Source organism: Mesoplodon densirostris, chromosome 2, assembly GCF_025265405.1.
Source record: "Mesoplodon densirostris isolate mMesDen1 chromosome 2, mMesDen1 primary haplotype, whole genome shotgun sequence".
Lineage (NCBI taxonomy): Eukaryota > Metazoa > Chordata > Mammalia > Artiodactyla > Ziphiidae > Mesoplodon > Mesoplodon densirostris.
In genome coordinates this window covers 165,421,027-165,447,054 of record NC_082662.1, presented here as the reverse complement: position 1 = coordinate 165,447,054, position 26,028 = coordinate 165,421,027, and the positions used below count along the sequence as shown (strand labels likewise).

Here is a 26,028-nt window from a genome sequence, read left to right as displayed (position 1 = left end):
CGGAGGGGGCGGCAGGTGCAGGAGCGGAGAGGCGGGGCTGAGCTGGGCAGAGTCGCCGACTCGCAGGCGTCCCGGAGTGACCTTCCCCCACCCAGCCAGGGCCTAGAAGGGGTGGACCTGCGGCGGAAGGAGGCCGGGAGCGCACGAGAGGGATCGGATCGGTACAGCCGGGCCGGGGTCCCCGAGCGTCTGCCGGGCGCCGGGCGACGCAGGTGCCGGGCACCTCACTAAAGGGCGAGTATGCGCCCAGCCCGGAGCGAGGAGGGGGCTGCGTGTTGCTGCCCGCGCGCCGCTCGCCGTTCCCCCGGCCCCTCTCCGCGCCCCCGCTCTCCAGCCCGCCCCTCACGCCGCCGCCCCGGCTCCTTTGTGCCGGCCCCGCGCCCGCCCCTTCGGACCCTAGGCCCCGCCCCTTCCGCGCCGGCGATTGGCCCGCCGGGCCGCTAGTGGGCGGGGCGCCCGGCCGCCTCGGCGCGGTATATAGTAAAGGTAGGGCGTGCGCCCTCAGCCAATTTCTCGGCTCGTGGCTGGTCCCTGGGCCGGCAGCCCGTTTGTCCGTCCTCTTGCCTCTGACTTTCTCCTGTCCCCTGCCTGTCTCTGCAGAGGTCACAGGAGGTGGGGGCCGAGCACGCGTCCCCGGCGGCAGCGGGAGCGGCAGCTGCGGGTTCGTGGAGCCCCCGAACCCCCCACGGGCGAGAGGAGCGCGTGGCGGACCAAAGAGAGCCCGCGAGCGGCCGTGAGCCCACCAATAGGTGCGGGGCTCGGAGCCGCCCAGCGTGCGCGGTCCCTCCCTCCTCTCTCCGCCCCCGCCCCCGCCGCCGCCTCCCCCTCCTGCCTCTGCTCCTCCACCGCGCGTCTGGCACTTTGAGAGCCGCAGCGGCAGCGGCGGGTGCAGCCTGCGGAGAGCCAGGCCGGGGACGCCGACCGGCAGCCGGGGAGGACGCGAGGGCGCACGCCGCAGTCTCCCACCCTCAGTCCCCGCGGCAGCTGCTGACCCGCCACCATGGCCCGCGGAAAAGCCAAGGAGGAGGGCAGCTGGAAGAAATTCATCTGGAACTCGGAGAAGAAGGAGTTTTTGGGCAGAACCGGTGGCAGTTGGTGTAAGTACGGGGTCCGCAGTTCTCGCTCCTAGCGCCTTGTCTTTCTTGGTAGGCGCATCCCCTGCGCAGGCTCTGCGGACCGCTCCGCACGCTGCGCGCTGGAGAGGACGGAGGGGGTCGGGTGGTGAGCTCTGCTCAGATTGCGCCGGCCTGGGCTTGTCATCCTGTGCGGAATGCGGAATCCCCGGGCTAGACGCGGGGTGGGGATAGGAGCGCGCCAGGCAGAGGGTTATGTATATTTTAGCGGTCTTGGTAATTTGAAGTCTGTCGGAGCGTCGCTTGAGCTCTTCCCGTCCTGGGAATGGTCAGACTGTGGGAGACTAGATATGCCTCTCCCTACAGACATGTCCCAAGTCCTTGAAAATGAGATCTGAGGCTCTGAGAGAACCGCATGAGGGTAATCGGATCGAATGCAGGCGAGGTTGTGTATTATAGCAGCTTTCTTCTAGTCTAAATATGTACCTCAAAAGGCGGGTGTGGGAGGGCGGCGGTGATGGTGGCAGAATCCATACACTGCAGTATTTCGTAGCGATGACCAGAGTTTCCCCCGATGACCTACCCTGGAGTCATCACAGCCCAGAAATGGCCCAGGACCATGTCAGGACTTCGTTTCTGAGCCTTGGCCCCAAAACATGGCAAAGTCTGGTTGTTTTCAATGTCTACAGAGAGATGCAGAATCAGTAGCTTGGGTTGATTACGGTGAAGGGTTAGTGTAAGAAATAAATAGCACAAAGGCAGAAGCAGGTTATCTTATAAGATTTTGGGCAGCCTGTTGCTTGGCTGGATAGACTTTTTTTCCCCCCCCATTGAAAATTAGATACCTTACTTGTCTTCCACCTCTCTACACGGGAAGGGTGACATTTTTTTTTAAGGTCATTTTGAAGGGCAGAGTTGTAGGCAAATCTGTAACAGTCGTGACTGCTGGGGAGAGAGAGAGAGAGGGAGGGAACCCTCCTCCTGCATCACTGCCCCCTCCTTCTTCTCTAATATCATCATCACCATCATCATCATCATAGACACCACTAGCACCACCACTGCAGCCACTAAGGGAGCCCTGGGTAGGTGCTGATGTGGTGCTCCTGATTGGAAGGATCTGTGAGCATCGGCAGGAGAATGAGTCAGGGAAATAACGCTTGGCTGACATTTTGAAATGGAAGAAGCTGGAATATACGATTTTTGTAGAGAAAAAAAAAAAAAGGCAGCCTGTAGTGGGTCTCTTTGATTGAAAAGTAAAGGGTTAATAATGCATCACATTTCAAGGTTAGTCAAGGTGAAACCTCATCCCATACCTGTGCTGAGAAGCATAGATATCCCTGAGCCATGTTAAGTGTAGGTCTTTAAAGGGATGGCTTTTAGCTTGTATTCTATATTTTGTTTTGGGAAGACTCTGTTCTTCAGTGAGATTACTGCCATAGTTTCTCATGCAGAAAGATAGCTCTCTGTTTTTTTAACGCGGAAGGGAAAGCCTGAAGAACTCTGGGTGTTTTGTAGGGTGAACAGCTCCTGGCCTGGGCCATCTCCCAGCAACTCCTGGTAACTCAAGTGAGGCCTGAGGGGTGCACAGCAGAATGGGCCCTCTTCCCCCAGATTCACTGGAGGTTCCTACCACGATGATCTGACCCCAGCCTCGTCACGGGCCAGGGGCTGCATTGACCCCAGCCATATTGTAAAATTTGCCCTCTAGTGTTTTTCCCTCTCAGAAAATGTCTTTCGTTCCTCATTCCATTTCCAGAATAATATTTGTTTTAGAGGGTAAGGCAGTAGGAAACGACTTGTTTTGTAAGCTGACATTTTATAAGGCAGCACCTCCATATGAGAGAGAGAGAGAGTGTGTTGATGTTTGTGTCTTGATACCACATACAGCAAAGTGTTAATACACTGATTAATGAATGCAGACATCAGGACTGGTGCTCTTGTCTCATCTTTCCTTCCATTTTCCAAGATGCTGGGTTAAAAAATCCGGTTTTTATTTTGCACTAATACATTTACTCCTTTCTGGCAATGTAAGAAATGACAGAGCCTCTCACAGGCAGAGAGGGTAGCAGCAGCTGTGTCTCCTATGGAGAAAATGCCACCTTTGTAGTACTGGGCCCAACGTGGATGCCCTTGGGACCAGGGCAGGTTGCCCTTGGTTCAGTTCTGCTTGTAGGTAGATTTTCACCAAGATGGACGCAGGAGCCTCGCCTGTCACCTGCTGGAGAAAGCGCAGCACACAGATCACCTGGTGCTTTCTCCCTTTTCATTAAGTTAATACAGGCGTCGGTAGTGTTTTATGTCTACTGCTGGGCCCAGAGGCCATTTTCCCTCCTGCCTGTGACCTTTTGAAGGGTACTCCTTCTTTGTTTGTTTGTTTCCTCACTGGAAAACCTCGATATTACTTGCATTTTTTAAAAGGAAGAAACATTGCTTCAAAGGAAAAAAGCGTCTCTAAAGTTTAACCTCTGTGCCAGCCTGGCTGGTTGGTACAGTATGCCCAGCTTTTCTTTCTGAGCCTGTGTGTCGGTGAGCCCACTGCATAGGCCCTGCCACACCTGCATCGTCCACTCTAACCAAGTGACCTCACAGTACCAACGGGGCAATCTGTGCCAAGTAACGTCTCTGAGCAAAAGAGAAGAATCCCCCCACTGCCCTTAGCGTATAGTGTCGGGCAGATAGGAAAGGCTGTATCTCCTTCAATTTAATCAGCGTGCTTGCAGAATGAGTTGTTTTTCCATAATCATATTTGTATTTTAAATCGTAGCCTCAATTATGTACCTCCTCATGTTAAAATTAGGTATCTGGAGTCCAAGGAATGAGTATAAAAATGCTTCCGTGGTTAGGCTGTGAGCGCCAAGATGAGGCGAGGGCAGCAAAAAAGAGGATACAACAGTTCTCTTTCTGACCATGTTATACCAACTCTTGTACCTCTTAGGAGCATTCCCTGGAAAATGTTTTCAGATCGCTTGACGTCACAGCCTTGCCATTTGCCTACTGCTGCCTGGATACAGAATGCAGCCCTTAACCCTTGTCCTGCGGGAAGCACTGGTTGAGTTGCGTAGCTGTAGTTCTGGACTGTACAGTCTGTTCGTCTCTCCTTATCTTTGCTTGTGTCTTTGCCCTTTTCCTTCTTTTTTTTTTTTAATAGAGGAGAAAAAGGATTAAGCATTTTGGTGTGTTTTGCTTGTTTTAACAGCTCTAGAGTGTGATTTTCCCCTGAACTATTTATTTGCTGATAGAAAAGTTGAGCTTTTAAATGTACGGAGAAGGCAAACCTGGCCGATTCCAGCCACAGTGAACCCACTGCCTCCTGACCTCCCTCCCTCCCCCCCCCACTCTCTCTCTCACTTACATTTCTTTTCAATGATGCTTTTGTTCTGTTGCTATCTCCCAAGGACCCCAGCCTGTAATGCAGGAGATCTGAACGTTTTGAGAAGTACGCTCAAGCTTCCTTGTGCAGTCATGTTTCAGATTTGATAACCCTACGGTTCACTGTTCCCACTGCTGCCTTCACATTGAGTGGCTGGCACAGGGCTGCCCGGTGGTGCCTAGTACAGCCTGTTACTATGCGGCTAATTGGGGAGATAATCCCTGTAAACCAGTAACTGATAGCCTCATTCCAGTCCATGGGCTTCTCGGTTTCTTATTTATTTTTTTTGGCTTTTGCAGCTCTTTCAGCCTCCATTCTGTTGTCCTGTGAACTAGGGGGAGCGGAAAATGCAGCTTATCAAGTCAGTCCTTAGTCTGAGTCTAGTCAGAAGATGAAATAAAAATGCGCTTGCCATTTTTACTATAGCAGTTCCTTCCTTCCTTTTTTTTTTTTTTTCCCTTGTTTGGTGCCCCTGAAAGGAAAGACAATGTACTTGGTCAGGAGAGCTTCACTGGGTTTCTCAGCATTCATTGCTCTTTCTCAGCATAAAAACTCACAGGTGTTTGAATGTTTGGAGAAGCAGCAGAGCCTGGATTGTAGTATTGAAACGTCAAAGGATAAGCAAGCAAAGAAAACATCAGTCTCTAAGGAAGTATGTTGTCATATTTGAAATGCATTGCATAAGCACACAAACACAGCCCTAGATTTTATTGATGATCTTCAGGACTTTTTTTTTTTAAAAGGAACATTTATTTATTTTTTGGCTGTGTTGGGTCCTCGCTGCTGCACGGGCTTTCTCTAGTTGCGGCGAGCGAGGGCTACTATTTGTTGTGGTGCGCAGGCTTCTCATTGTGGTGGCTTCTCATTGCAGAGCACGGGCTCTAGGCACGTGGGTTTCAGTAGTTGTGGCTTGTGGGCTTAGAGCACAGGCTCAGTAGCTGTGGCACACGGGCTTAGTTGCTCCGCAGCATGTGGGATCTTCCCAGACCAGGGCTCAAACCCATGTCCCCTGCGTTGGCAGGCGGATTCTTAACCACTGAGCCACCAGGGAAGTCCTGTGGCATTTTGTTTTTAATTTAGGGAATAAAATTATTTCCTATAAAGAACCTTAGTTCTGATTGAATATTCATCCTACCCGGAACACACATGCACTATAATGGAGGGCTGCCCATCCCCCTGTTTTTACCCTACAGTCTGGGAATGAGATGCGCTCTCTTGATCAGTGTTGGAAAAGGAAGCTCTGAAGACAGCTTGGAGGGGAAGCCAGGAAGGAAATGCATTCGTCTCTGGGAAGGTTTGCCTTGCATTCTGAGCATGTGACTGCATCACAGCCTTTTTGTTTCTGTCTGTTCCCCTTGCAGTTAAGATCCTTCTGTTCTACGTAATATTTTATGGCTGCCTGGCTGGCATCTTCATTGGAACCATCCAAGTGATGCTGCTCACCATCAGTGAATTTAAGCCCACGTATCAGGACCGAGTGGCTCCACCAGGTAAAATGAACGTGAATAAGTTCAGTTTTTCTGGAGGTAAAAGGCGCGTCACTTTTTCAATTGCGAAAATATTCTTCTGAAAATTGTCTATCGTGTGGTCTTAAACCCAGCCTAGGAAGGAAAAATCGGGACTTCTGTCTGTTGCAGCCAGCTCTCCTACGTGCACTGCAGGCAAAGCTCCTAGGGTTGCAGACATCTTATTTTCCCAGCTCTGCTGGGAGCGAGGAGAGCCCTGGTCCTCTACCCAGCCTGCCACTCACCGCCTCCGTGACTCCCAACCACGGTCTTGCTCTCCTCGTGCCTCCCACCCAAGGGCTTGGTTAGTGGGATCATTACGGGGCCTTTCCAGCTCTCACGCACATTTTTCACTTGCTTGAGGGGCCTATGACTCAGATAAATCCTATAAAAAACCACTCTGGCTCCCCTTTTTTTTTTTTTTTTTTTTTTTTGCGGTACGTGGGCCTCTTACTGTTGTGGCCTCTCCCGAGCACAGGCTCCGGACATGCAGGCTCAGCGGCCATGGCTCACGGGCCCAGCCGCTCCGCGGCACGTGGGATCTTCCTGGACTGGGGCATGAACCTGTGTCCCCTGCATCGGCAGGCGGACTCTCAACCACTGCGCCACCAGGGAAGCCCTGGCTCCCATTTTTAAAGGTTAATTTATTTTTAGGGATCATGAGAAGCTCTGAAATGGCCATCCGCTCCCAGGGAGAGGAACCCTGACTTCAGGGGTCCATTCTTCCACCTGCTATTCACGGTCAACTTGAGCTTGAACAAAGGCACTCTCTCTTTTCACTTCTCAATATATATGCCTGTTTGTTTAATAGGAGTCTTATTTATTGGCTTTCTGGGCCCCCTTTGCAGGTTAACTGTCTCCTTTAGCTCTGAAAACTTAGGGCAACAAAGAGGTTATCATAGAGAAACTGCCGCATGAGTGCCCTGCGGTGACGTGGGTGCTGTCACTGTTGAGTGACCTGCCTTGTACGCATGCATGTCCACGCTGGTCACTAAACCCTGGGGAGACCCACTGCCCTCATGCCTGACGCTGACAGAAGGACAAGACAGCAGCCACAACCGATTGTTCTGTTTGTGATTGTACTGTCTGGCTCATCTAAAAGTCTTTGTTGGGACCTGGAGAGAGGAGATGTTGCATAACTTCCGGGTTCTCACATTGTCAGTGACCTTGAGGCTGCCTGCTGCTGGGGGTGGCAATGACGCGTCCCCTCTACACTTTCCCTGGGCAACGGTTTAGTAACAGCTGTACTGAGGTGACAATCTTGAGGCTCTCTTCATGGGACTGAGCAGCCTTGATCAGGTGCAGCCGCCAGTCACAGCCTTGTCTGCCTCCTCCTTGGGCACGAGAAAGTCCCTCGGAAGAAAATCTTCAGAATATGGAGATGGAAAACACTGGTATTTAGCCCCAAGTCAAGGAGTCCTCTACCGTAAGAAAACCCCTCAATATTTCCAGATAAATTTAGATCTAGGGGATTTTGGAAGTGAAAAACAAGAGAACATGTAAGTATATAAAATGACTGCTTAATAATCCCCAGTTTCCAGCAACTGTTTCCTAAAAGAGGTGGGTCTGTGGAAAGGTTGAAGCAAGAATTCTGGTTGGTACAGTGAAACGTAGGCTCTTAAGTAAACATGTTGGACTCTGGCTTTTGTGATAGTAAAGCATAGTGTGTCTTTTCATGGTCATGTTTTAAAAATAATTAATTAATTAATTATTTTTTTGGCTGCATTGGGTCTTCGTTGTGGTGCGCGGGCTTCTCATTGCAGTGGTTTCTCTTTTTAATATATTTTAAAATATATTTATTTATTTATTTTTATTGATGGCTGTGTTGGGTCTTTGTTGTTGCACGTGGACTTTCTCTAATTGTGTTGAGCGGGGGCTACTCTTCGCTGCAGCGCGTGGATTTTTTATTGCGGTCGCTTCTCATGTTGCAGAGCACAGGCTCTAGGTGCGCGGGCTGCAGTAGTTGTGGCACACGGGTTCGGTAGTTGTGGCTCGCGGGCTGTAGAGCGCAGGCTCAGTAGTGGTGGCACACGGGCTTAGTTGCTCCGCATGTGGGATCTTCCTGGAGCAGGGCTCGAACCTGTGTCCCCTGCATTGGCAGGCGGATTCTTAACCACTGCGCCCCAGGGAAGTCCCTCACATTCACTTCTGCTAGAGTTTTTTTTTTTTTTTTTTTTTTTTTTTTTTTTTTTTTTTTTTTTTTTTGCGGTATGCGGGCCTCTCACTGTTGTGGCCTCCCCCGTTGCGGAGCACAGGCTCCGGACGCGCAGGCTCAGCGGCCATGGCTCACGGGCCCAGCCGCTCCGTGGCATATGGGATCCTCCCAGACCGGGGCACGAACCCGTATCCCCTGCATCGGCAGGCGGACTCTCAACCACTTGCGCCACCAGGGAGGCCCTGCTAGAGTTTTTATGGTAGCATTAGTCATAATTTAAATTTGTGTAGACCTTTTATTTTTTTCTCTTTTTTTGCCATTTAAAAGCTAATTTTCAATCATGATGCCATTTTCTAATAATTCTTATACTCGAAGTCAAAGGTGACCCCAAAGTCAAGCATTTTCTTTAATTTCCTAGATTTAAAAACTAGTCCTTGACTAGTTTGACTTTGGGGTATCAGTCTTTTTTAGTAAAATTAAAAATATGCTTCATGTTCTTTGCAGAAAGGGAAGTTTCACTTTCAAAAAGAAACAGCCAAAGAGCTGGACCTTTTAAGTAAGGGCTTGTAAATGACCTTGCCTGGAAACTCTACCGGCCGAGGTGCCTCCTCTCCGTTTCCCTCCGTCCCCTTCCTTCCAGCCCCTTCCTAAAAGACACGTTCTGAGTCCCTATATTTCGTGTCCTCACAGCAGTTGGACTGACCCGACAAACCGTCACGTCTCCAGAGGAATGCTGGCGGCTCATCTTGGAAATATGCGTCCCTGTCCTTGGGTCTGAGTCATAGGAGAAGTGCTTCCTCAGTCCTCCATCCTCCCTGCCCTGTCCCTTGAGTTCTTTGTCACTTCTCTGCCTCTCCTTTTCATCATCCCCTCACCCATCACCTTGCCAGGAGAGTCTAGGTCAAGCCCCCTTTTACCCTCGCCTTTCCAAGGGACATGGCATTAATCTGAAAATGATAGTGGCCTTTGAACCGGGAGGCCAGGTCGGCAGAGCACGTGCTGCTACAAGGGCAGCCCGTGGACCCTGACTGCTCTGAGGGACCCTCCGAGCTCTCCTCCTGGCATCTTGCAGAGCAAATCTTAAGAATTTGTATTTTTGGTAGGCAGGAACTATTCCTTCAGGCCACAAACGGAAGGAATATATGGAAGGATACCCTGGCAATTTTTTGACTTCAACTTAATATCTCTCAGCCTGTATTTTCATGACAGTTAAAGGGAGAAACGTGTATGTTTAAGTCAAGTGGACCTAGTGAGAGTGAAAGAGCTGGTCCATCCTTTAAAGATATAAAGACTTATTAATGCTATTATTAACTGAACTTGAGTCATGAATACAAACCTGGCCAGACCGGGTTTTGACTGCCCTTTTCACACTGGAATACCTAGTAATCAGATCGCTCCTAAATAACATGTGTGAATGTGGCCAAATGAAGTAGTGGCAATGGTGCAGTCAGTGCATTTGGGTCGCTATGTCTGTAACAATGGACAAGATGCTGGGCTAAACCCCAAAGTCTCAGAGTAAGGACTAAATCATCAAACGGAAGAAAAATGTAAGAAAAAATGGATGACATGTACGGTTTCTTGCCCTGAGCAGTGGTGGCCATCACTGCTTATAATGTCTTACAGAGTTGTGTTGCTATGAGATACTGGAACAGATCTGCCTACTCAACCTGGAAGGCAAGGGCTACTGAGATTTTATGTCGAAACATATTAATTTGCTATTTTTGTATGTCAAAAATGGTTACGTGTTGGCAATTTCACATTGCCTAAGCCTAAATATGAAAGCAGCCCCTGAGGTCCTAAGCCACGACACAGAGGTTCCCAGTAAAATTGACCTGAGAATGACAAGCAGGGGCTGTGGAGCTGGACACAATCCTACCATTCTACACAGTACTTAACTTCACTAAGCCTCAATTTTCAGATCTATAAAATGGGAATAATACCTGTAAGGGTTAAAAGAGATGATAAATATCTGTAAAGTGAATAGTACTTTATAGTTGCAAACCTAGTGGCATTAGGTGGCATTATTAACAACCATCTCTATTTTTATAGCCCTGTCATTTCACTGGAAGCAGCAGTTTCTTCTTTTTGGATATTGAATTCAGTATTTCCAGGCTTTGGATGATATAACAGAGATGCTTTGACACTTAGATGATATGCCACTTAGATTTTCGTGAAGGTAATAGAATCTTAGCTGTCCATGAAAAGTGTTCGGGAGAAGTTGGGTGAGGAAACATGTTGAAGAAAAATGTTCAAGTGACATTGTGTTGCTTCTGTAATCTCTCCCTCTAAAATACCCACATCTGTTGGGTTAGCCCCTGCCAAGCTTTCCTCCCTGAGGGACCGTCTTAGGAAAGTCCTCAGCGGTTGGGCAGTGGCATCTCTTCTCACCATGTTAACGGTGCTGGATCTGGAGAGAGACATGGGTGTCAGCATGCTGGAGAGGGCAGGAGGCACACGAGCGTGCCCGCTCCCCCCCCCCCCCCCCCACCCCACCGTCACGCTCACAAGTCCCCGTCCCTGGTTTGACCATGCACTTTTCGCTGCCTGGCCAGTGGTATAATGGAAAAGTCTCCTCTTCCATCCCTGCTGCTCACAGAGCCACAGTGGGATGAACCAAAGTGTGTGTGTCAGTCAGGGGGTCCAGGGAGATTCCCAACTGCTTTACTTCCTGGTAAGCAGGTATGAATATGTGGACTCTTCTCTTCCTGTTAAGTTGTGGACAGGTTTTTTGTTTTGCTTTGAAGTAAAGATGGCTCAATGCAGGAAGAATTCTTTTTTTTTTTTTTTTTTGCGGTATGTGGGCCTCTCACTGCTGTGGCCTCTCCCGTTGGGGAGCACAGGCTCCGGACGCGCAGGCTCAGCGGCCATGGCTCACGGGCCCAGCCGCTCCGCGGCATGTGGGATCTTCCCAGACCGGGGCACGAACCCATGTCCCCTGCATCGGCAGGCGGACTCTCAACCACTGCGCCACCAGGGAAGCCCTAGAATTCATTTTTAAAGGGTCATATTTACCGTGAGATGGTAACCAGCATCAAGGCAGAAGAATAAACAGGGTGGGAAGACCGCAGCCCACACTGCCACCACCAGCAGACTCCATTTCATCTTGATTGGCAGAGGGAAACATCTTGTCCTCAAATCCATTAAGCCAGAAGGCACTGTAATTCCAGTCTCATCGTATCGGGTTGGCCGAAAAAGTTCATTTGGGTTTTTCCATAACATCTTTGAGAAGTCATCATATCGAGCTCAGAATTGCTTTTTTTTCTTTTTCAAGCTACATTACACCCATGTTACTCTCTTTCACTTCAATTTCAAAGGGGGAATTGGACATGTTTGGCTTCCTTATGCTCCAGAGGAATTGTTCCTTCAAAGTGCCAACAAGGTGTTTTTCAGCTATTTTGTTAGATTCCATTGATCTGTGAGCTGACGCGATAAATATGTGATGCCCTCCAGGCCCGCCTGGCGCTCGGCTCCCTCTCCTCTCCTCCCTCCCTCAGATGGGTCCTGCCAACCTACTCCCAGGGTTTAAGGCTGTGGATGAACTGGCATTGGTGGCGCTAGGGTTCTTCTGGAAGCTACTGCCCAGAGCTGTAGTTTGATAAAGGGTTGAGAGCGGCAAACTCCAAGTTCCCTTCCTCGGTGAGCCTCGCTGTTTGGCCTCCACAACTCACCCACTTCTTCATGTCTGAAGACAAGGGTACAACTAATAAGTCAGCTCGGGTACACGGGAAGTCTATAATTAACTTAAAACTGTTCTTGGAGCCACACACAAAATGTGTCTTCATTCATATGCTCATTTTAGATGAGTGAGCAGAGCCCTGTGATGAATAGGAGCAGGTAATAAATTTCATGCAGAGGTGGGGGTGGGTGTAGGGGGAGATGGATCTGTGAAGCTTCACGTAGGGTTTTCCCGCTGCGCTCACTTGAGGGAAGGGCTCGGGGAGGACGGCAGTGGAAACAGCACCAGCCTCACGGCCTCCATGTCTATCTCCATGTCTGTGGTAAGATGCCTTGGGTTGCACTTGATGTCTGTGCTTGTTCAGTGCTCTCATTCTAGTGATCTCAGGACTCCAGAGCCTATCCGACACAGACAAGACGAGAGGGAAGTTGGGGAGATGAAGGGGAGCGGGGAGGTGTCACCTAGTGGCTTCCGACCAGAAAAGTATCTTTCCCCACATAACACACATGAATAGACATCATCGAATATCCTGGATAACATGGTGTCTTGTTTTGGGATAGTATTGGTCACTTAGCAAATTTTATATCTCAAGTCAAAATACTATGTGTGCTTGTTCTTCAGTTTGGCCTTGGATAAAAAAGCATAATTAACGTAAAATAGTAGGATTTGACTCTTTATATTTTCCCATTATAAAACGGGTTGTCATTTATCTTCTTCGGAACAAGCACAATAATGAGCTATACAAAATATCGAAGATATGTCCCTGTGAAATTCTGTGCACATCTAAGATAGAGCCCCTGAACTAAATAATTCTCTCTCTGCTCATCTGAAGATGATCATACAACTACAGGAAAAAAAAATCTGATGATAAAGGGTAATTCCATAAACAGAGAAGGGCCTTCAACCAGTGTGCATGGCATTTAGCTTAGGAGAAAAGATTTCCATACACTAAGCGTTGTTGAATATCCAAATAGGCTGTAGAGAAAGCCCAGCAACCCATCTTTCTAAGACTTTTCTTCAAAAAGAGCAGCTTCTTGAGGGTTTGGGAGAGTAGATGTGACCCTGCCTGGAGGTAGGGGGGTTGACGTCAGCTGATCCCAGGACACAGTCAAAAGCTGAACCTGAGGCAGAAGGTGAGGCTTAGGCTACCGGTTTCCAGAAGGCAAGTGGCACCTTTTTTCCTGTGCTCTCCCTGTATTTTATTAGGTAAATTGATATTAATCATGCAGAGGTAAAATTAAAATTAAAAGCAACAATCAAAACCCATAAATATCTTAGTGGCACTTGAAGGGGTAAAATTTGTGTGTGTTTGTATGTGTGTGTGTGTATGTATGTGTGTATATATGTATATATGTGTGCCTAGAAATGTATGACTGTGTGTATAAAATCACACACCCCCAGCTTTTTTTTTTTAATTGAAAATTACTTTTCCTCTTGGAATGTACAGGAGACACATGATATATATGTATTGTGTGCATGGCTACCTTTGTAAGCATTTCTTTGCCTCCTGGAGGTTTCTGTGGAAAATGATACCTATTTGGAGTATTTGGGCTAGTGATTTATTGGATGTAGTAAATGACAGGTACAAGCAGCTGTGCTGTGGGATTCCCTTTGAGTAACTGTCAGAAGGTTAAAATGAATGCATTCTAGTTTAAGTACTTCAGACTCAGAAGTAGATGGAGAAATTATAAGCCTGCTAACATTATAAACCTAATTGGAAGCAAAATACTTCTTTCTTAATGAAAAGCCTTTCTTTTCTCTTTCCTTTCCCTCCCTCTTTTACTTGCCCTGACCCCTCCTGCTATGAACACCTACTAAAGCCGAAGATTGAGTGTTTTCCTTATTTGTTTCTCAGGAGATGGGGAACCAAGGAGAGGCCAGTGTAACTCAAAAGCAAATGCAGGGGCTTCCCTGGTGGCGCAGTGGTTGAGAGTCCGCCTGCCGATGCAGGGGACGTGGGTTCGTGCCCCGGTCCGGGAAGATCCCACATGCTGCGGAGCGGCTGGGCCCGTGAGCCATGGCCGCTGAGCCTGCGCGTCCGGAGCCTGTGCTCCCCAACGGGAGAGGCCACAACAGTGAGAGGCCCGCGTACCGCAAAAAAAAAAAAAAAAAAGCAAATGCAGAGCCAAAGGGTTTTTGTTTGTTTGTTTGTTTAATTATTATTTTAACTTCAAATCTTATGTTAAGCTGACTTACTCATTAAAAACCAAATATTAAAATTTCACATATCCAGATTCTCATTTCAATCCTTTCAGGTGGCTTTATTTGATAATAATCAATCTGTAATTTAAGGCAAATGGTCTGATCAGGGCAAAGCTGTAGAGAGCTCAGCGTGGTTAATGTCGGTTCAAGTTCAGAAGACTGAAGAAGCAAAAGGTTAGATAGATCTGTTTCCTGGAACATAATTTGAAACTACAAGCTAGTGATTGGGTGTTCTGCTATCTTTGGCCTCTGGGAGTTACCACTGCAAACAAAGCTCGTCCTTATCCAGAGCTATAACTAAGGACTGTTAAGGAGTGAGCAGTGTGGAGAGGGACAGCTGAAAGTATCTGACCTAGTGTGAAAACAACTAATGAGAAGGCCAGTCAGCAAGATGGGATTTGTGTGTCCTTGGAGAGGGTCAGGCTTGAGGAATTTGCCTGTGGACTCAAGATAATAAAGAAGTTGCCAAATCCAATCCTAATTCTTTCTATCCCTTCTTTCCATTAGTCTGATACTGTAAAGTAAATGGTTTAAAGGATTTAGATATCAGGGCAAGGGTCCTTCATCTGCCTCTTGTAAGTATCTAATTGCTTTAGGGAAATGACTAGGAATTTTCCTAATGGTTTAGAGAAAGTCTCATCAGAGATTTTAAGATTATCCAGAACAGAACCTTCCCGGCGGGGACTGATCTCTGATAGCTTCCAGGAAGAGGAATTCTCAGGTCAGCAGGTTCTGGACAAAGAAAAGAGAGGAGGCAGAGACGGTGGGTGAAAGAGTGAGGGACCTTCAGAAATGTGAGGAGGGGCTGAAGAGCACACCAAGGAGGCAACAGCCACCCTGGACTGTGGGGCGGCCTCCTGGATATTTGTGTATTATTTACCTACGTGCTCCATAGGTGAGGGTTTAGCAAGAGAAGCTGATTGCGTGACCTCGACCCAAATGGTTCATGCTTTTCTGGATAAGCAACATTTAGATCAGAAGTTAGGTATCTTAAAAGGATAGTCACTAAGGCTTATATTAGTTCTGCAATCCTTCAGAGATTCCAGAGGGAAACTTTACAGAAGAGAGCGAGATACGGCCGAGCTCCCTGGGTTGACCCATCATTCCTGGGCTCCCTTTGCCAAGGTTGTATGTCACTGAAAATGCAAAGGATGGGGCAGAGACTTTGGCCCAGGGTCTAATCCAGCTGGGCAAGTCACAGGATTGTAAGACCCAGTGCTTAACTGTCCATTTCACCTCTTGCATTCTCAGTTTCACCCGTTTCTGATGCTTCTCTGTACAGAGCACAGTAGAGATTCTTCAAGTGTGCGTGATCTGCTTTTCTCTCATGTGGTAACATAAAGGCTTGACAGGGCTTGGATCGTAAGCCAAACTCTGAAGGATTTGGGCTCTTGGAAACTGGTAGACACAAGACCAACTGTGTATAACGTTTTTCTGGGCCGGTGGGTACCACTGTGCATGTAATAATAGTATCCATATTTCCATTAGTCTGCTGAAGAATTCACTCACTAGCAGTACCCTTTCGGTAGTAAAGGGCCCACAGCACTGAGTGAAAGGAGCTAATGCCTGGGGTCTCCCACGTGTCACGTGGTCTCTTTAATAGTGGAGACCCTGCACTTGGCATTGGGAGGGGATGAAAAGCACGCTGCAGAATCCCACCTCCTCTTGCTGCTATCCTTTTCTCTCTGGGAGAATCTGAGAAGTACATCACTCGTCCTCACACACACATCCGGGAGATAGAACAGCCGCTGGAAGAGGGGTGCAGAAGCGGCCAGAAAAGGGAGAGGCGGGCTGCTGGGGAGGAGAGCTGAAGCCAGGCCAGAGGGAACACTGACCCGTGTGACCCTCACCTTGCCATTTAGGTCCTACCGTGTTTACTCTCAGTGTGACCTTCTAGGGTCACTTTCCTCTTTTTAACCTGTTGGGTGAGATGCTCCAAATCTCACACCAGGCTCACTGACGTTTTGTTAGCATTTTGTTTTTTTGCTGCGTCACCTGCTCTGCAGATGGACCATGGCTGGCACGACTGTGACTCATCACACTGATGTCCCTGCCGTCAGCCAGACGGTCCTTCCCCACCTTCTTCCTACCTGAAGATCAGGCGAGACTGCTCTTTGGCTTCTGACAGTTGCTCTCATCTTCTTCACCCTTCATCTGTCTACCGCTCTCCCGCCTTCTCCTTCCCAAGCCTGGAAACACTGTTTAACCCTTTGCACATAGATCTTCTCTGAGTCCATTTCTACCCACCACCTTCTCAACCAGGTTCGAGGCAGACCTCCTGCCTGACAAATTCAAAGGCGTTTGCCTCCGAGTTCTCTGGCTGCCCTGTGCGCTGCCTTTCTCTGGCCCCTCGCATGGGAATGTCCCTCAAAGCTCTGTTCTCTCCTGACTCCAGGGCTATTCTGGGAGAACATACCACCCCCCTGAATTCTGTTAAACCTCTGGCTCTGGGACTGTCTCTGCACTTCCCCAGGTCCAAGCAAATCACCTTGACTTAAATGTCTTGTTTACAACCCAAACCAGCGATGACCCTCCTTCCCAGACATTCTGCATTTCAGCCGGGGAAGCCCTATTTACCCTACTAGCTCAGGCAGGAAACCCCAGTGAAAGCTTCTCCTCACCTCTGTTTATTTTACTTTATGTTTGCACATATCTATCATCTTTATCATGTGACCTCTTTGTACAATAAATAATCACAATGCCAGTTTTCTAACTAAATAATGTAGAAAAACATTTTTTAGGGTATATTTAAATTGCTAAAGTCATACAGTTTCCTACAGTTTGTGAGCATCATAAAAAAATGTTTTAATTGTAGTAACCTTGATTTTTAACTGAAGATTTTCTGCTACTTCCTCTCTGACTCATTTCCATCACTGTTGACAGCTTTTTTTCCCCCTGAAATTCTTCAGGTTCTCCATCACCCCTTCCGAGATGATTCTTAACGTCACTTGTAGTTTGTCTCGGGCACCCTCTCTGCCTGGCTCCAGACCCTCACGTTGCTTGTCTTCATCTCCCATCGTCTCCATTCCTCTAGGGAACTGCAAGCCCAGAACTTGCCCATTCAGCCCCCTGAGCTGGGCCCCCCACCTCATTATTTAACTACTTTTTTTTTTTTTTTTTTTTTGCGGTACCCGGGCCTCTCACTGCTGTGGCCTCTCCCGTTGCGGAGCACAGGCTCCGGACGTGCAGGCTCAGCGGCCATGGCTCGTGGGCCCAGCCGCTCCACGGCATGTGGGATCCTCCTGAACTGGGGCACGAACCCGTGTCCCCTGCATCGGCAGGCGGACTCTCAACCACTGCGCCACCAGGGAAGCCCTATTTAACTACTTTTGAAGCTCAAAGCCATCCTTAATGACGAGAAAATATAACGGCCATTTAGCCCAGGCCCTACTGAACTCTGGTCTCACTCTGGTCATCACTTCCACTTTGATTAGGTCATTATCTTCATACCCACCTCACGATTGCCACCCTCAGGTTCTTCTTCTCTAAAGCAGTGGTTCTCAAACCAAGGGTGCTTTAGGATCTCTTCAAGCTTGTTAAGCAGAGATTCCCAAGTCCCACCCTTAGAGATGGGGATTTGGCAGGTCCTGAGTGCAGTCTGCCAGGCTACGTGTTGAACAAGCCCCTAGGTGAGTGATGGAGGTACCCTGAAGGACTGTGAGGATGAGGCACCTTTCATGCCTAACACAAAGAGGGCTGGTCTGGGAGTGGGGATTCAAATAGAGTTGCCAGATGAGCAAATAAAAATACAGGAGGCCCAATTAAGTTTGAACTTCAGATAAACCATGAATAATTTATGTAAGTATGTCCTGAATTTTACACGAGAGATACTTACATAAAAAATTTTTCATGGTTTATCTGAAATTCAAATTTAACCATGCATTTTATATTTTATCTGGCCGTCCTGGAATAGAATGCCGTTGTGATTGACTCTCCACCCACTAGCTTGTGTAGTGTTGTTCAAATATCTATTTAGGAAGTCTTGTGAATGACAGAGGCTTTTAGAAGTTAAAGAATCTAAAAGGTCCATTGAAGAGTGGAAATCCAAGGTACACATACTTTGGTTTTTACCCTGGCTGGCATTTGACTTGCTCAGAATAACCACTTATGTTTGGAATGGAAGGCAGGAGTAGTAACTGCACATAAATTCCATATTCCTCCAGTTTAGGTTAAAAGATCCAAAGAAATGTCTCTGCTGAGTAGTCTTGAGTCTGTAGCATTTTCAGTGGTCATAAGTTAATTGATTAAAAGGAGTATGGAAGACGATGTCTGTGCTCAGTCTTACGTAGTTAGGAAAGGAAAAGCCACCTGCATGAGATGCTTGCTAGCAGTGCACAAGGGAGGACTGGAAAGATAACAGACTTTAGAGGACCACGTGCTTGGGTTAGAATTCCGGTTCCATCACTTCCTCTGTGACCTTGGGTCAGGTACTTAACCTCTCTGTGCAAGAAGTGTTTTCATTCATAAAAAAATAGATATGCTTATCATGAAATGTTGCTGGGGAACTTAAATGACATCTGATATCAAGACATAGTCACTGGTACTTAGGTATTTAACCTAAATGCCAGAGAAAGGATTTCACAGGAGAGAGAATTTAAACCATTCTTTTTAGTCAGATGGGATTAGCAAAGTTATGTTTTATACGTGGAGAGTCAGCTTTTGAAGTATCTTGGTTGACTGCCTTCCCACTCATGATTTTCTCTGAGTTTTTCTAACTTTCTTCCTGCTCTAGGATTAACACAGATTCCTCAGATCCAAAAGACTGAAATTGCCTTTCGTCCTAATGATCCCAAGAGCTATGAGGCATACGTACTGAACATAGTTAGGTTCCTGGAGAAGTACAAAGATTCGGCCCAGAAGGATGATATGATTTTTGAAGATTGTGGCAGTAAGTAGACATATTTTGGATGTTTGTGGTTGGTTAATTCAGATTTCCTGTTTCTATTTGTTACTTAATGATTGAAAGATACTCGTGAAATAATTAAAAGATTGAACTCTGGCCATACTGAGAGGATAGTTGTTTTTTTTGTTTGTTTGTTTGTTTTAAAGCAGAAACACTTGATGGGTTAGGCTTGGATACAATGAAATAAACAATATAGCCTCAAGTATTACTTTTACCTGTATTTGAAAGGTGTCTTACTTTTGAACACTCCCAAATATCTCTGTTTTTACTACTCAGACTCAAAGACCACAGTTACAGATTTGATTCTCTTACATCCATTGATTTTTGAGAAATACAATTGCTTATATTTCCAGATTTCTGCCGCGCCACCCCCCTCCCCCCATCAAACCCCTGTCCCCTACAGAAGAGTTCACAGGACCTTCTGTCACCAAAATGAACCTTTGGTGTGATTAGCTATAACCACACTGATACTGATGGAGGAGGGTTTATGGTCAGGGTATATTTTAGAGACCCTGGCCAGGACGGATAATGAAATATGTCTTAGACAGCTGATCATATGGATAAGGGAATGACTGATGAACGTAAACAATGGCTCTTAGTTTCATTAAGCCATTGACGGGAACGCACATCCCCCTCCTTGCTACCTGGAGTGTGAATTTCCCAGCCTTGTTGTCATGCCTACCAAAACAAGATGCCACTCTGAGTTACCAGGTGATACCAGTTTTTCTGATTCACTTCAAGCATTTATCACCTCCCGTTCTTTAAATGGCAGACCGTTGTGTAATATGGGGTGAATTGCCATTTTAAGTCATTTTGAAAAGATTTAGTAATTTAAAAGAAACTCTTTCACTAAATTTTTCTCATTAGAATTTAAATGAGGTTTTCATCTTACTTTGTAGTAATTAAAAGGCCCGTATGATAGATACTTAGAGTGAATCACTTCTCAGGAGATGGACTGAATTGAGGCACTTTACTATTTGAAGGGAAAATAGTTGGTGGACTTAAAAATATGTATATAATTTATGGTATTTGCATCCATTTCCTGCAGGATGCTTTGTTTTAACCTTGAATTCTGTTCTCATTTATTCTTTCTCTGGCTTTGAAATAAAAAATGCAACAAAACAATTTCTCAGTTGAACAAATGCTTATAAGAACTCAGTGTTAAAAGGCAAAAACTCAAAAAAAAATTTTTTTAAACCTTGAATGGTGGTTGAAAAGGAAAAACAATTCTTTCCTACTCCCTTTATACTGTTTAACATGTTAAATTAGAGGCATAGCTCCGAGAAATCCCGACCATGAAACTTCCAGTTCTGAAAATTATTGGCAGTCCTTTTGTGTTCTAATTGTAACGTCCCTTTTATTGAGCTGAGCTGATGTCGACCTGTGCAAATGATGCTACTCCTGAAGAGAGATCCAGTTTCCTTTCAGTCTTCTAATTAGTGGAGTCATCCATTATTTAAAGAAAGAAATATCGGCAGAGACCAAACATGTGCTGTTCATCGAGCACTGTGAAGCTTTGGTACTGGCTATTGCTTTTGGTAAAATACCATTTTAAGGTCAGTGGAGAGATGAGAGATGGCTTGCTGGAAATCCTTTCTTAATTCAGGTGATATAATACATTAAGTGCAGGATAGCCCTGTCTTAGAATAAGTCACTGTGACAGGGAAGAGAGAGCCCTGTCCTTTCTCAATGGTGCACAGGGAATTGTTGGTACAATGTGAAAATGGCATTTGCATTTTCAGATGTGCCCAGCGAACTCAAAGAGCGAGGAGAATTTAACAACGAAAGAGGAGAGAGAAAAGTCTGCAGGTTCAAGCTTGAATGGTTGGGAAATTGCTCTGGAATAAATGATGAAACTTATGGCTACAGAGAGGGCAAACCATGTGTCATTATAAAGCTCAACCGAGTTTTGGGCTTCAAACCTAAGGCAAGTAATATTTTAAATCATAGAATTTAGATGAGCCATTCACAATTCGATGTAGTCCTTAATTGGTATGAAAAGAGACCCTAACAGACGTTTAAAGGATACTCAGTGACAGTTTTGAAGCCTGATCAGTAGAGTAACACTGAAAACCTCTGTGGCCACCTTGGAATTCTTAAGGTTAGGTCATTAATCTCATTTCCTAAAGTTAGAGAAATTCTGTGTGGCAAAGCCAAATTCTGAAGTAAGTCCTGTGGCCCTGTTCTGGATTTCTATAATGTAATTCTATAACGTAAACTCTTTAAAAGTAAAAAAGAGAAAAAGATGTCTTTCAATTTAAAACCTACCTGCATGTACAGTCATATTCAGGTTTTGGTACTCTAGGAGCCACAGTATTTTAAAAAAAAAATCATCTCGTAATCTGAAATAATTACCTGGTCATCAGAAAAAATGTGTTTTTCTGTTTTTTTCTGAATGAAGATTTCGTTGCAAAATTAGAAGTTGAATACTGTCTAGGTTGAACTTTTATAACCATGCCATTGGCTTTTGCCATTATTGCAACTTATAATGGGCAAATACTACTAGAGGTCATTGAAAAATTGCAAATTGCCTTCGCTCACCATTTGGTGGGATGGTAGCAATTCTTTAAAATTAGAAGAAAAAATTGTATGGGCGTTATCTCTGTTTTTATAAGACTGCTTATTTCATTCTGTCTCCCAGCTCATGAAGTAAAAATGCTGTCCTTTTCTCTTAAGCGTGGATTCTTACAGAAGATTTCTCCCATTTGCTCATGAGAGCATTGCCATTAAGAGGGTAATTTTTGGTTCTGATAGGAATTGACTGCAGTATACAGAGTTATATGAACAAACTTACTTCATTTCTGGAATCTGGCTCTTCTGTTCATTAACTATTATATGCTCTTTATTTCCACAATGCTTGTTACCCATGAATAATATTTTCAAAAGAAAATCAACGTAGAGATGAAAAGTTTTATTAACATAACTGAAGGATACATCAAAACTCCTTTACTGCCACGAGTCAAAAATGGATGAGTGGGTGCATGGATGTTTGCCTGGCTGGCTTGTTGGATCTCCTACAGAAATTAATGTACCTCTCAACAGAATTTTAATCTTCTTTCCACTTAGACTAGGAGGTAATCGAAGAAAAATGGTGAGAGCCATTATGTCACACTTAGAGTTGATATTCATATTGCTAGGAAACTCTTCACCAAGATAAACAAGCTATTTGGCAATGAAAGGAATTGGTGCAGTGTACCCAAAGGACTAATCGTGATCTTTGCTCTCCGAATCCCTCACTTCTGATAATTCCTTTTCATAGACATTGAATGATATTTGTCCCCTACAGAGTCTGTTGTGATTCATATCTCTTCCCATATTTATAAAGATATTCTGTTAAAGTGATGAATTCAGCTACTGTTTCTTTTCAGTCTTTGGTTTTTTTTCCTTTGGAGTCCCCTTGGTTATCCATTGCCACTTTCTGATTCAGCCCTGCATCCCAAATCCCCAACTCTTTGGTTGTTGGAATTACAGAGATTACTCCACATCTCACTTGATGTGCCCGTTCCCTCACTCCCTGAGGATAGATTCTGGTAACTTCTTTATCAATGTGTATTTTCTCTTCATATTTTTAAAGATAAATCTATTGCTGGCAGAAAGTTCCAAGAATCAAATCTAGATGATCATTTTCTTATATTCCAAAAGAAAGAGCAGTACCAAAAATAGCCCTTTACTGATATAGAGAATTGTGCATTTTATCTGACTTTGATTAGGCTACGTATGTGTTACATCTCATGTCAGGACTCACATACTCTGCTGATGTGAGTAAGCAAGTGACTGTCTGTCTTCCAGCGGGTAGATGTCCATCACACTTCTCCTGAGATGGATTTGAGCCAGGGATCTAGGAAGGCAGGCCCTGCATATTTCACTACAGCAGTAATTTTCAACGTGTACTATGGGTCCATTCGATGGAGTCACCCCTTCACAAGACCCCTTCATTGAGGGGAATGCCACTTTTACCTATTTTACATGCTGGACTTGCCTAACAAAACTGGGACTTAAATGACAGGGCCTCCACTGGAGATTTAAAAAAAGAAAAAAGGAAAAAAAAAAAGAGGAAAGCTTACTTGAAGAAGGCATGCCTGAGGGAGAAGGATGGCATTATTTATTTATGGCTTGGGAGGAAAGCCCAAGTTTTATAAAAACAGAAATGTCAACCAACCTTTCCATCTAATTGTAATCTTAGCAAATGAGAAGAGAGCATTATTTCTGAGTTGGTTCTTATTTTTCAGGGTCCTTGAATAAAGCTGATAATGGTTGCCATTAGAAGTTCCATTTAGTACTGGGCTGCATCACAGCTTAATTGTCGTGGTCACAAAACTTGGGCATTTATTTTCAAGAAAATCACAGCATGACCTTTCCTAGATTGGTTAGGAGAGTCATTCATTCTGCTGTCCTCAAGTGTTTGTTTTGTTATTATTTCAGTTGACCAAAGTGTACTTGTTTGGGCTACAAGCTAGTTTTATTTTTCAGAAGTTAAAGGAATCATTTACAAACGTAATTGACCAACATGGGTTTTATTTTTAGCCTCCCAAGAATGAGTCCTTGGAGACTTACTCAGTGATGAAGTATAATCCATATGTCCTGCCTGTTCAGTGCACTGGCAAGGTAAGGAGACCTATAGAGTTGCTGAGGGTGGGGCAGGAGAGAGGGAAGAATGAATGAGATGGTTTTAAATTAGAGGTAAAACTTTGACATGGGAAATAAGAAGCACTGCTTCCAGGAAACAGTCTCAGCCGATTGAATTGTAGCTACACTGGGTAGAACTTCTTAAAAGAACAGAAAGATGTAACAAAAATAAAAACATCTGTCAGTTTCTCCACTGGAACAAGAAACTGAAATATCTGAATTTAATCAGTTGGAAAATTGGTTTACAGAACTGAGAGGTGAACTAGCCCATGAGTGCTTCTCTGGCTCACATGGTGTGTTAAAAACTTGAGGCCAACTTTTTTTTTTTTCTTTTTAATTGACAATTCTACATTGAAAAATTGCTTCTGGCTTTTCTTTAAAAAAAGTATTGAAATATTAAGGTAACCATCAATGTGTATTCCCTTTAAATCTGAAGACAGGTACCTGATGGATTCTTTAGAGAGAGAAGCAGAATAAAGAAAGGGAAATCTCCAAACAGTTCAAATTTATGTTGGCACCAAGAAAGGAAATGGACACAAGAAAATGAAAGGCAAATAGTTAAACTTTTGGAGGTAATGTTATTGAAAATACCCACTGGGCCAACACTGAAGAGTTTCTTTCAGTGCTGGCCCTATTTCTAGGAGGTTGTGTTGGCTTGAAGAAAGGCTTAGTTGGCTTTTGCTGCAGTTTCCCATTTGTACAGTGAGGAAAGCCTCCTTTTAGTGACCATTTCTCAAGGCTACTAAGGACTAGGCTGAGTGTCTCTTCCTCTCGCGGGAGGTGCGGTACCCGTATCCTCCAGTGGTTGGTGCTCACCTCCTCCTGCGAGGGGCTTGAGCTGGCATGTCAGCAGATGACCCATTTCCTCCAGCAGTAGCTTGCAGACTGCTTTGTGGGACTGAGAGTCTCATTTGTATGTGAGTACAAATAGTCATCCAGGACGTGAGCCGTGAAAAATCTCATTTCCTCTCTGGTTTCCAGCGAGAGGAAGATAAGGAGAAAATTGGAACCGTGGAGTATTTTGGACTGGGCAGCTACCCTGGTTTCCCGCTGCAGTATTATCCCTACTACGGCAAGCTCCTGCAGCCCAAGTACCTGCAGCCCCTGCTGGCTGTACAGTTCACCAACCTCACCATGGACACGGAAATCCGCATAGAGTGTAAGGCGTACGGTGAGAACATTGGGTACAGTGAGAAAGACCGTTTTCAGGGACGCTTTGATGTAAAAATTGAAGTTAAGAGCTGATCACAAGCACAAATCTTTCCCACTAGCCATTTAAAAAAGTTAAAAAAGATACAAAAACCTACTAGTCTTGAACAAACCGTAATACGTATGGGACCTACACTTAATCTATATGCTTTACACTAGCTTTCTGCATTTAATAGGTTAGAATGTAAATTTAAAGTGTAGCAATAGCAACAAAATATTTATTCTACTGTAAATGACAAAAGAAAAATAAAAATTGAGCCTTGGGACATGCCCATTTTTACTGTAAATTATGATTCCATAACTGACTTATAGTAAGCAGTGTTTCTGGCCCCTAAGTATTGCTGCCTTGTGTATTTTATTTAGTGTACAGTACTCTCGGTGCACACACTCTGGTCATTTTTCAAGCCATGTTTTATCGTATCTGTTTTCTACTTAATGTGAGCAAAGTTTGCTGTCCAAGGTGTAAATATTCAATGGGAATAAAACTGGCATGGTACTTTATTTTTCCTTTTTGGGTTTGGCTCTTTCAAAGATGATAACGGCCCATCGATGAGCATTTTTAACACACTCCATAGTCTTTCCCTGTGGTGTTTGTTAGGTCTTTATTATTATTTTTTTTTTCCTGGGTCTGGGTTGGGGGGATGGGGTGGGCTGTTATGGGGGAACTGCCCTTTAAATTTTAAGTGACACTACAGAAACACACACAAAGGTGATGGGTTGTGTTGTGCTTTGTACTGAATGCTGTCCTGACTTCTCTTCCCCTGTCCTCCAGTCTGTTCTGAAGCTGTGTATGAGATCTGGAGCGCCTGTCACTTTGGCTAGTGATAGGGCTGATTAATTTGCTTTGTACATTTTCTTTCACTTCCCTTTTTTCCTTTCTCTGGAGGCATCACCTGCTGGTGCTGTGTCTTTATGAATGTTTTAACCATTTTCATGGTGGAAGAATTTTATATTTATGCAGTTGTACAATTTTATTTTTTTCTGCGAGAAAAAGTGTAATGTATGAAATAAACCAAAGTCACTTGTTTGAAAATAAATCTTTATTTTGGACTTTATAAAAAGCAATGCAGTACCCCATAGACTGGTGTTAAATGTTGTCTGCAGTGCAAAATCCATGTTCTAACATATGTCATAATTGCCAGGAGTACAGTGCTCTTGTTGATCTTGTATTCAGTCAGGTTAAAACAATGGACAATAAAAGAATGAACACATTCCTCATGTGTGATTCACTCTTGTCTAAACACCACAACCTGTGACTTCTTTACTTTCTACACTGCTAGTTATCCAATATCTTGAAGAAATATTGAAC

The 26,028-nt window shown here is 45.2% G+C and overlaps 2 protein-coding genes across 3 annotated transcripts in view; one reads left to right on the top strand and one right to left on the bottom strand.

Moving 5' to 3' along the window:
- Positions 1-530: 530 nt before the first annotated feature.
- Positions 531-25,925, top strand: ATP1B1 (ATPase Na+/K+ transporting subunit beta 1). Its single transcript, XM_060091296.1, has 6 exons — positions 531-1,097; positions 5,805-5,933; positions 18,714-18,869; positions 20,627-20,811; positions 23,409-23,489; positions 24,492-25,925. The coding sequence occupies exons 1-6, from the start codon at positions 1,001-1,003 to the stop codon at positions 24,753-24,755; spliced, it is 912 nt and encodes a 303-aa protein (XP_059947279.1). The 5' UTR covers positions 531-1,000; the 3' UTR covers positions 24,756-25,925.
- Positions 25,751-26,028, bottom strand: part of NME7 (NME/NM23 family member 7) — a 263,827-nt gene continuing 263,549 nt past the window's right edge. For both annotated transcript variants that reach the window (XM_060091294.1, XM_060091295.1), the window contains one exon: positions 25,751-26,028. In XM_060091294.1, coding sequence (XP_059947277.1) covers positions 25,996-26,028 — 33 coding nt within the window. In that variant the 3' untranslated portion in view covers positions 25,751-25,995.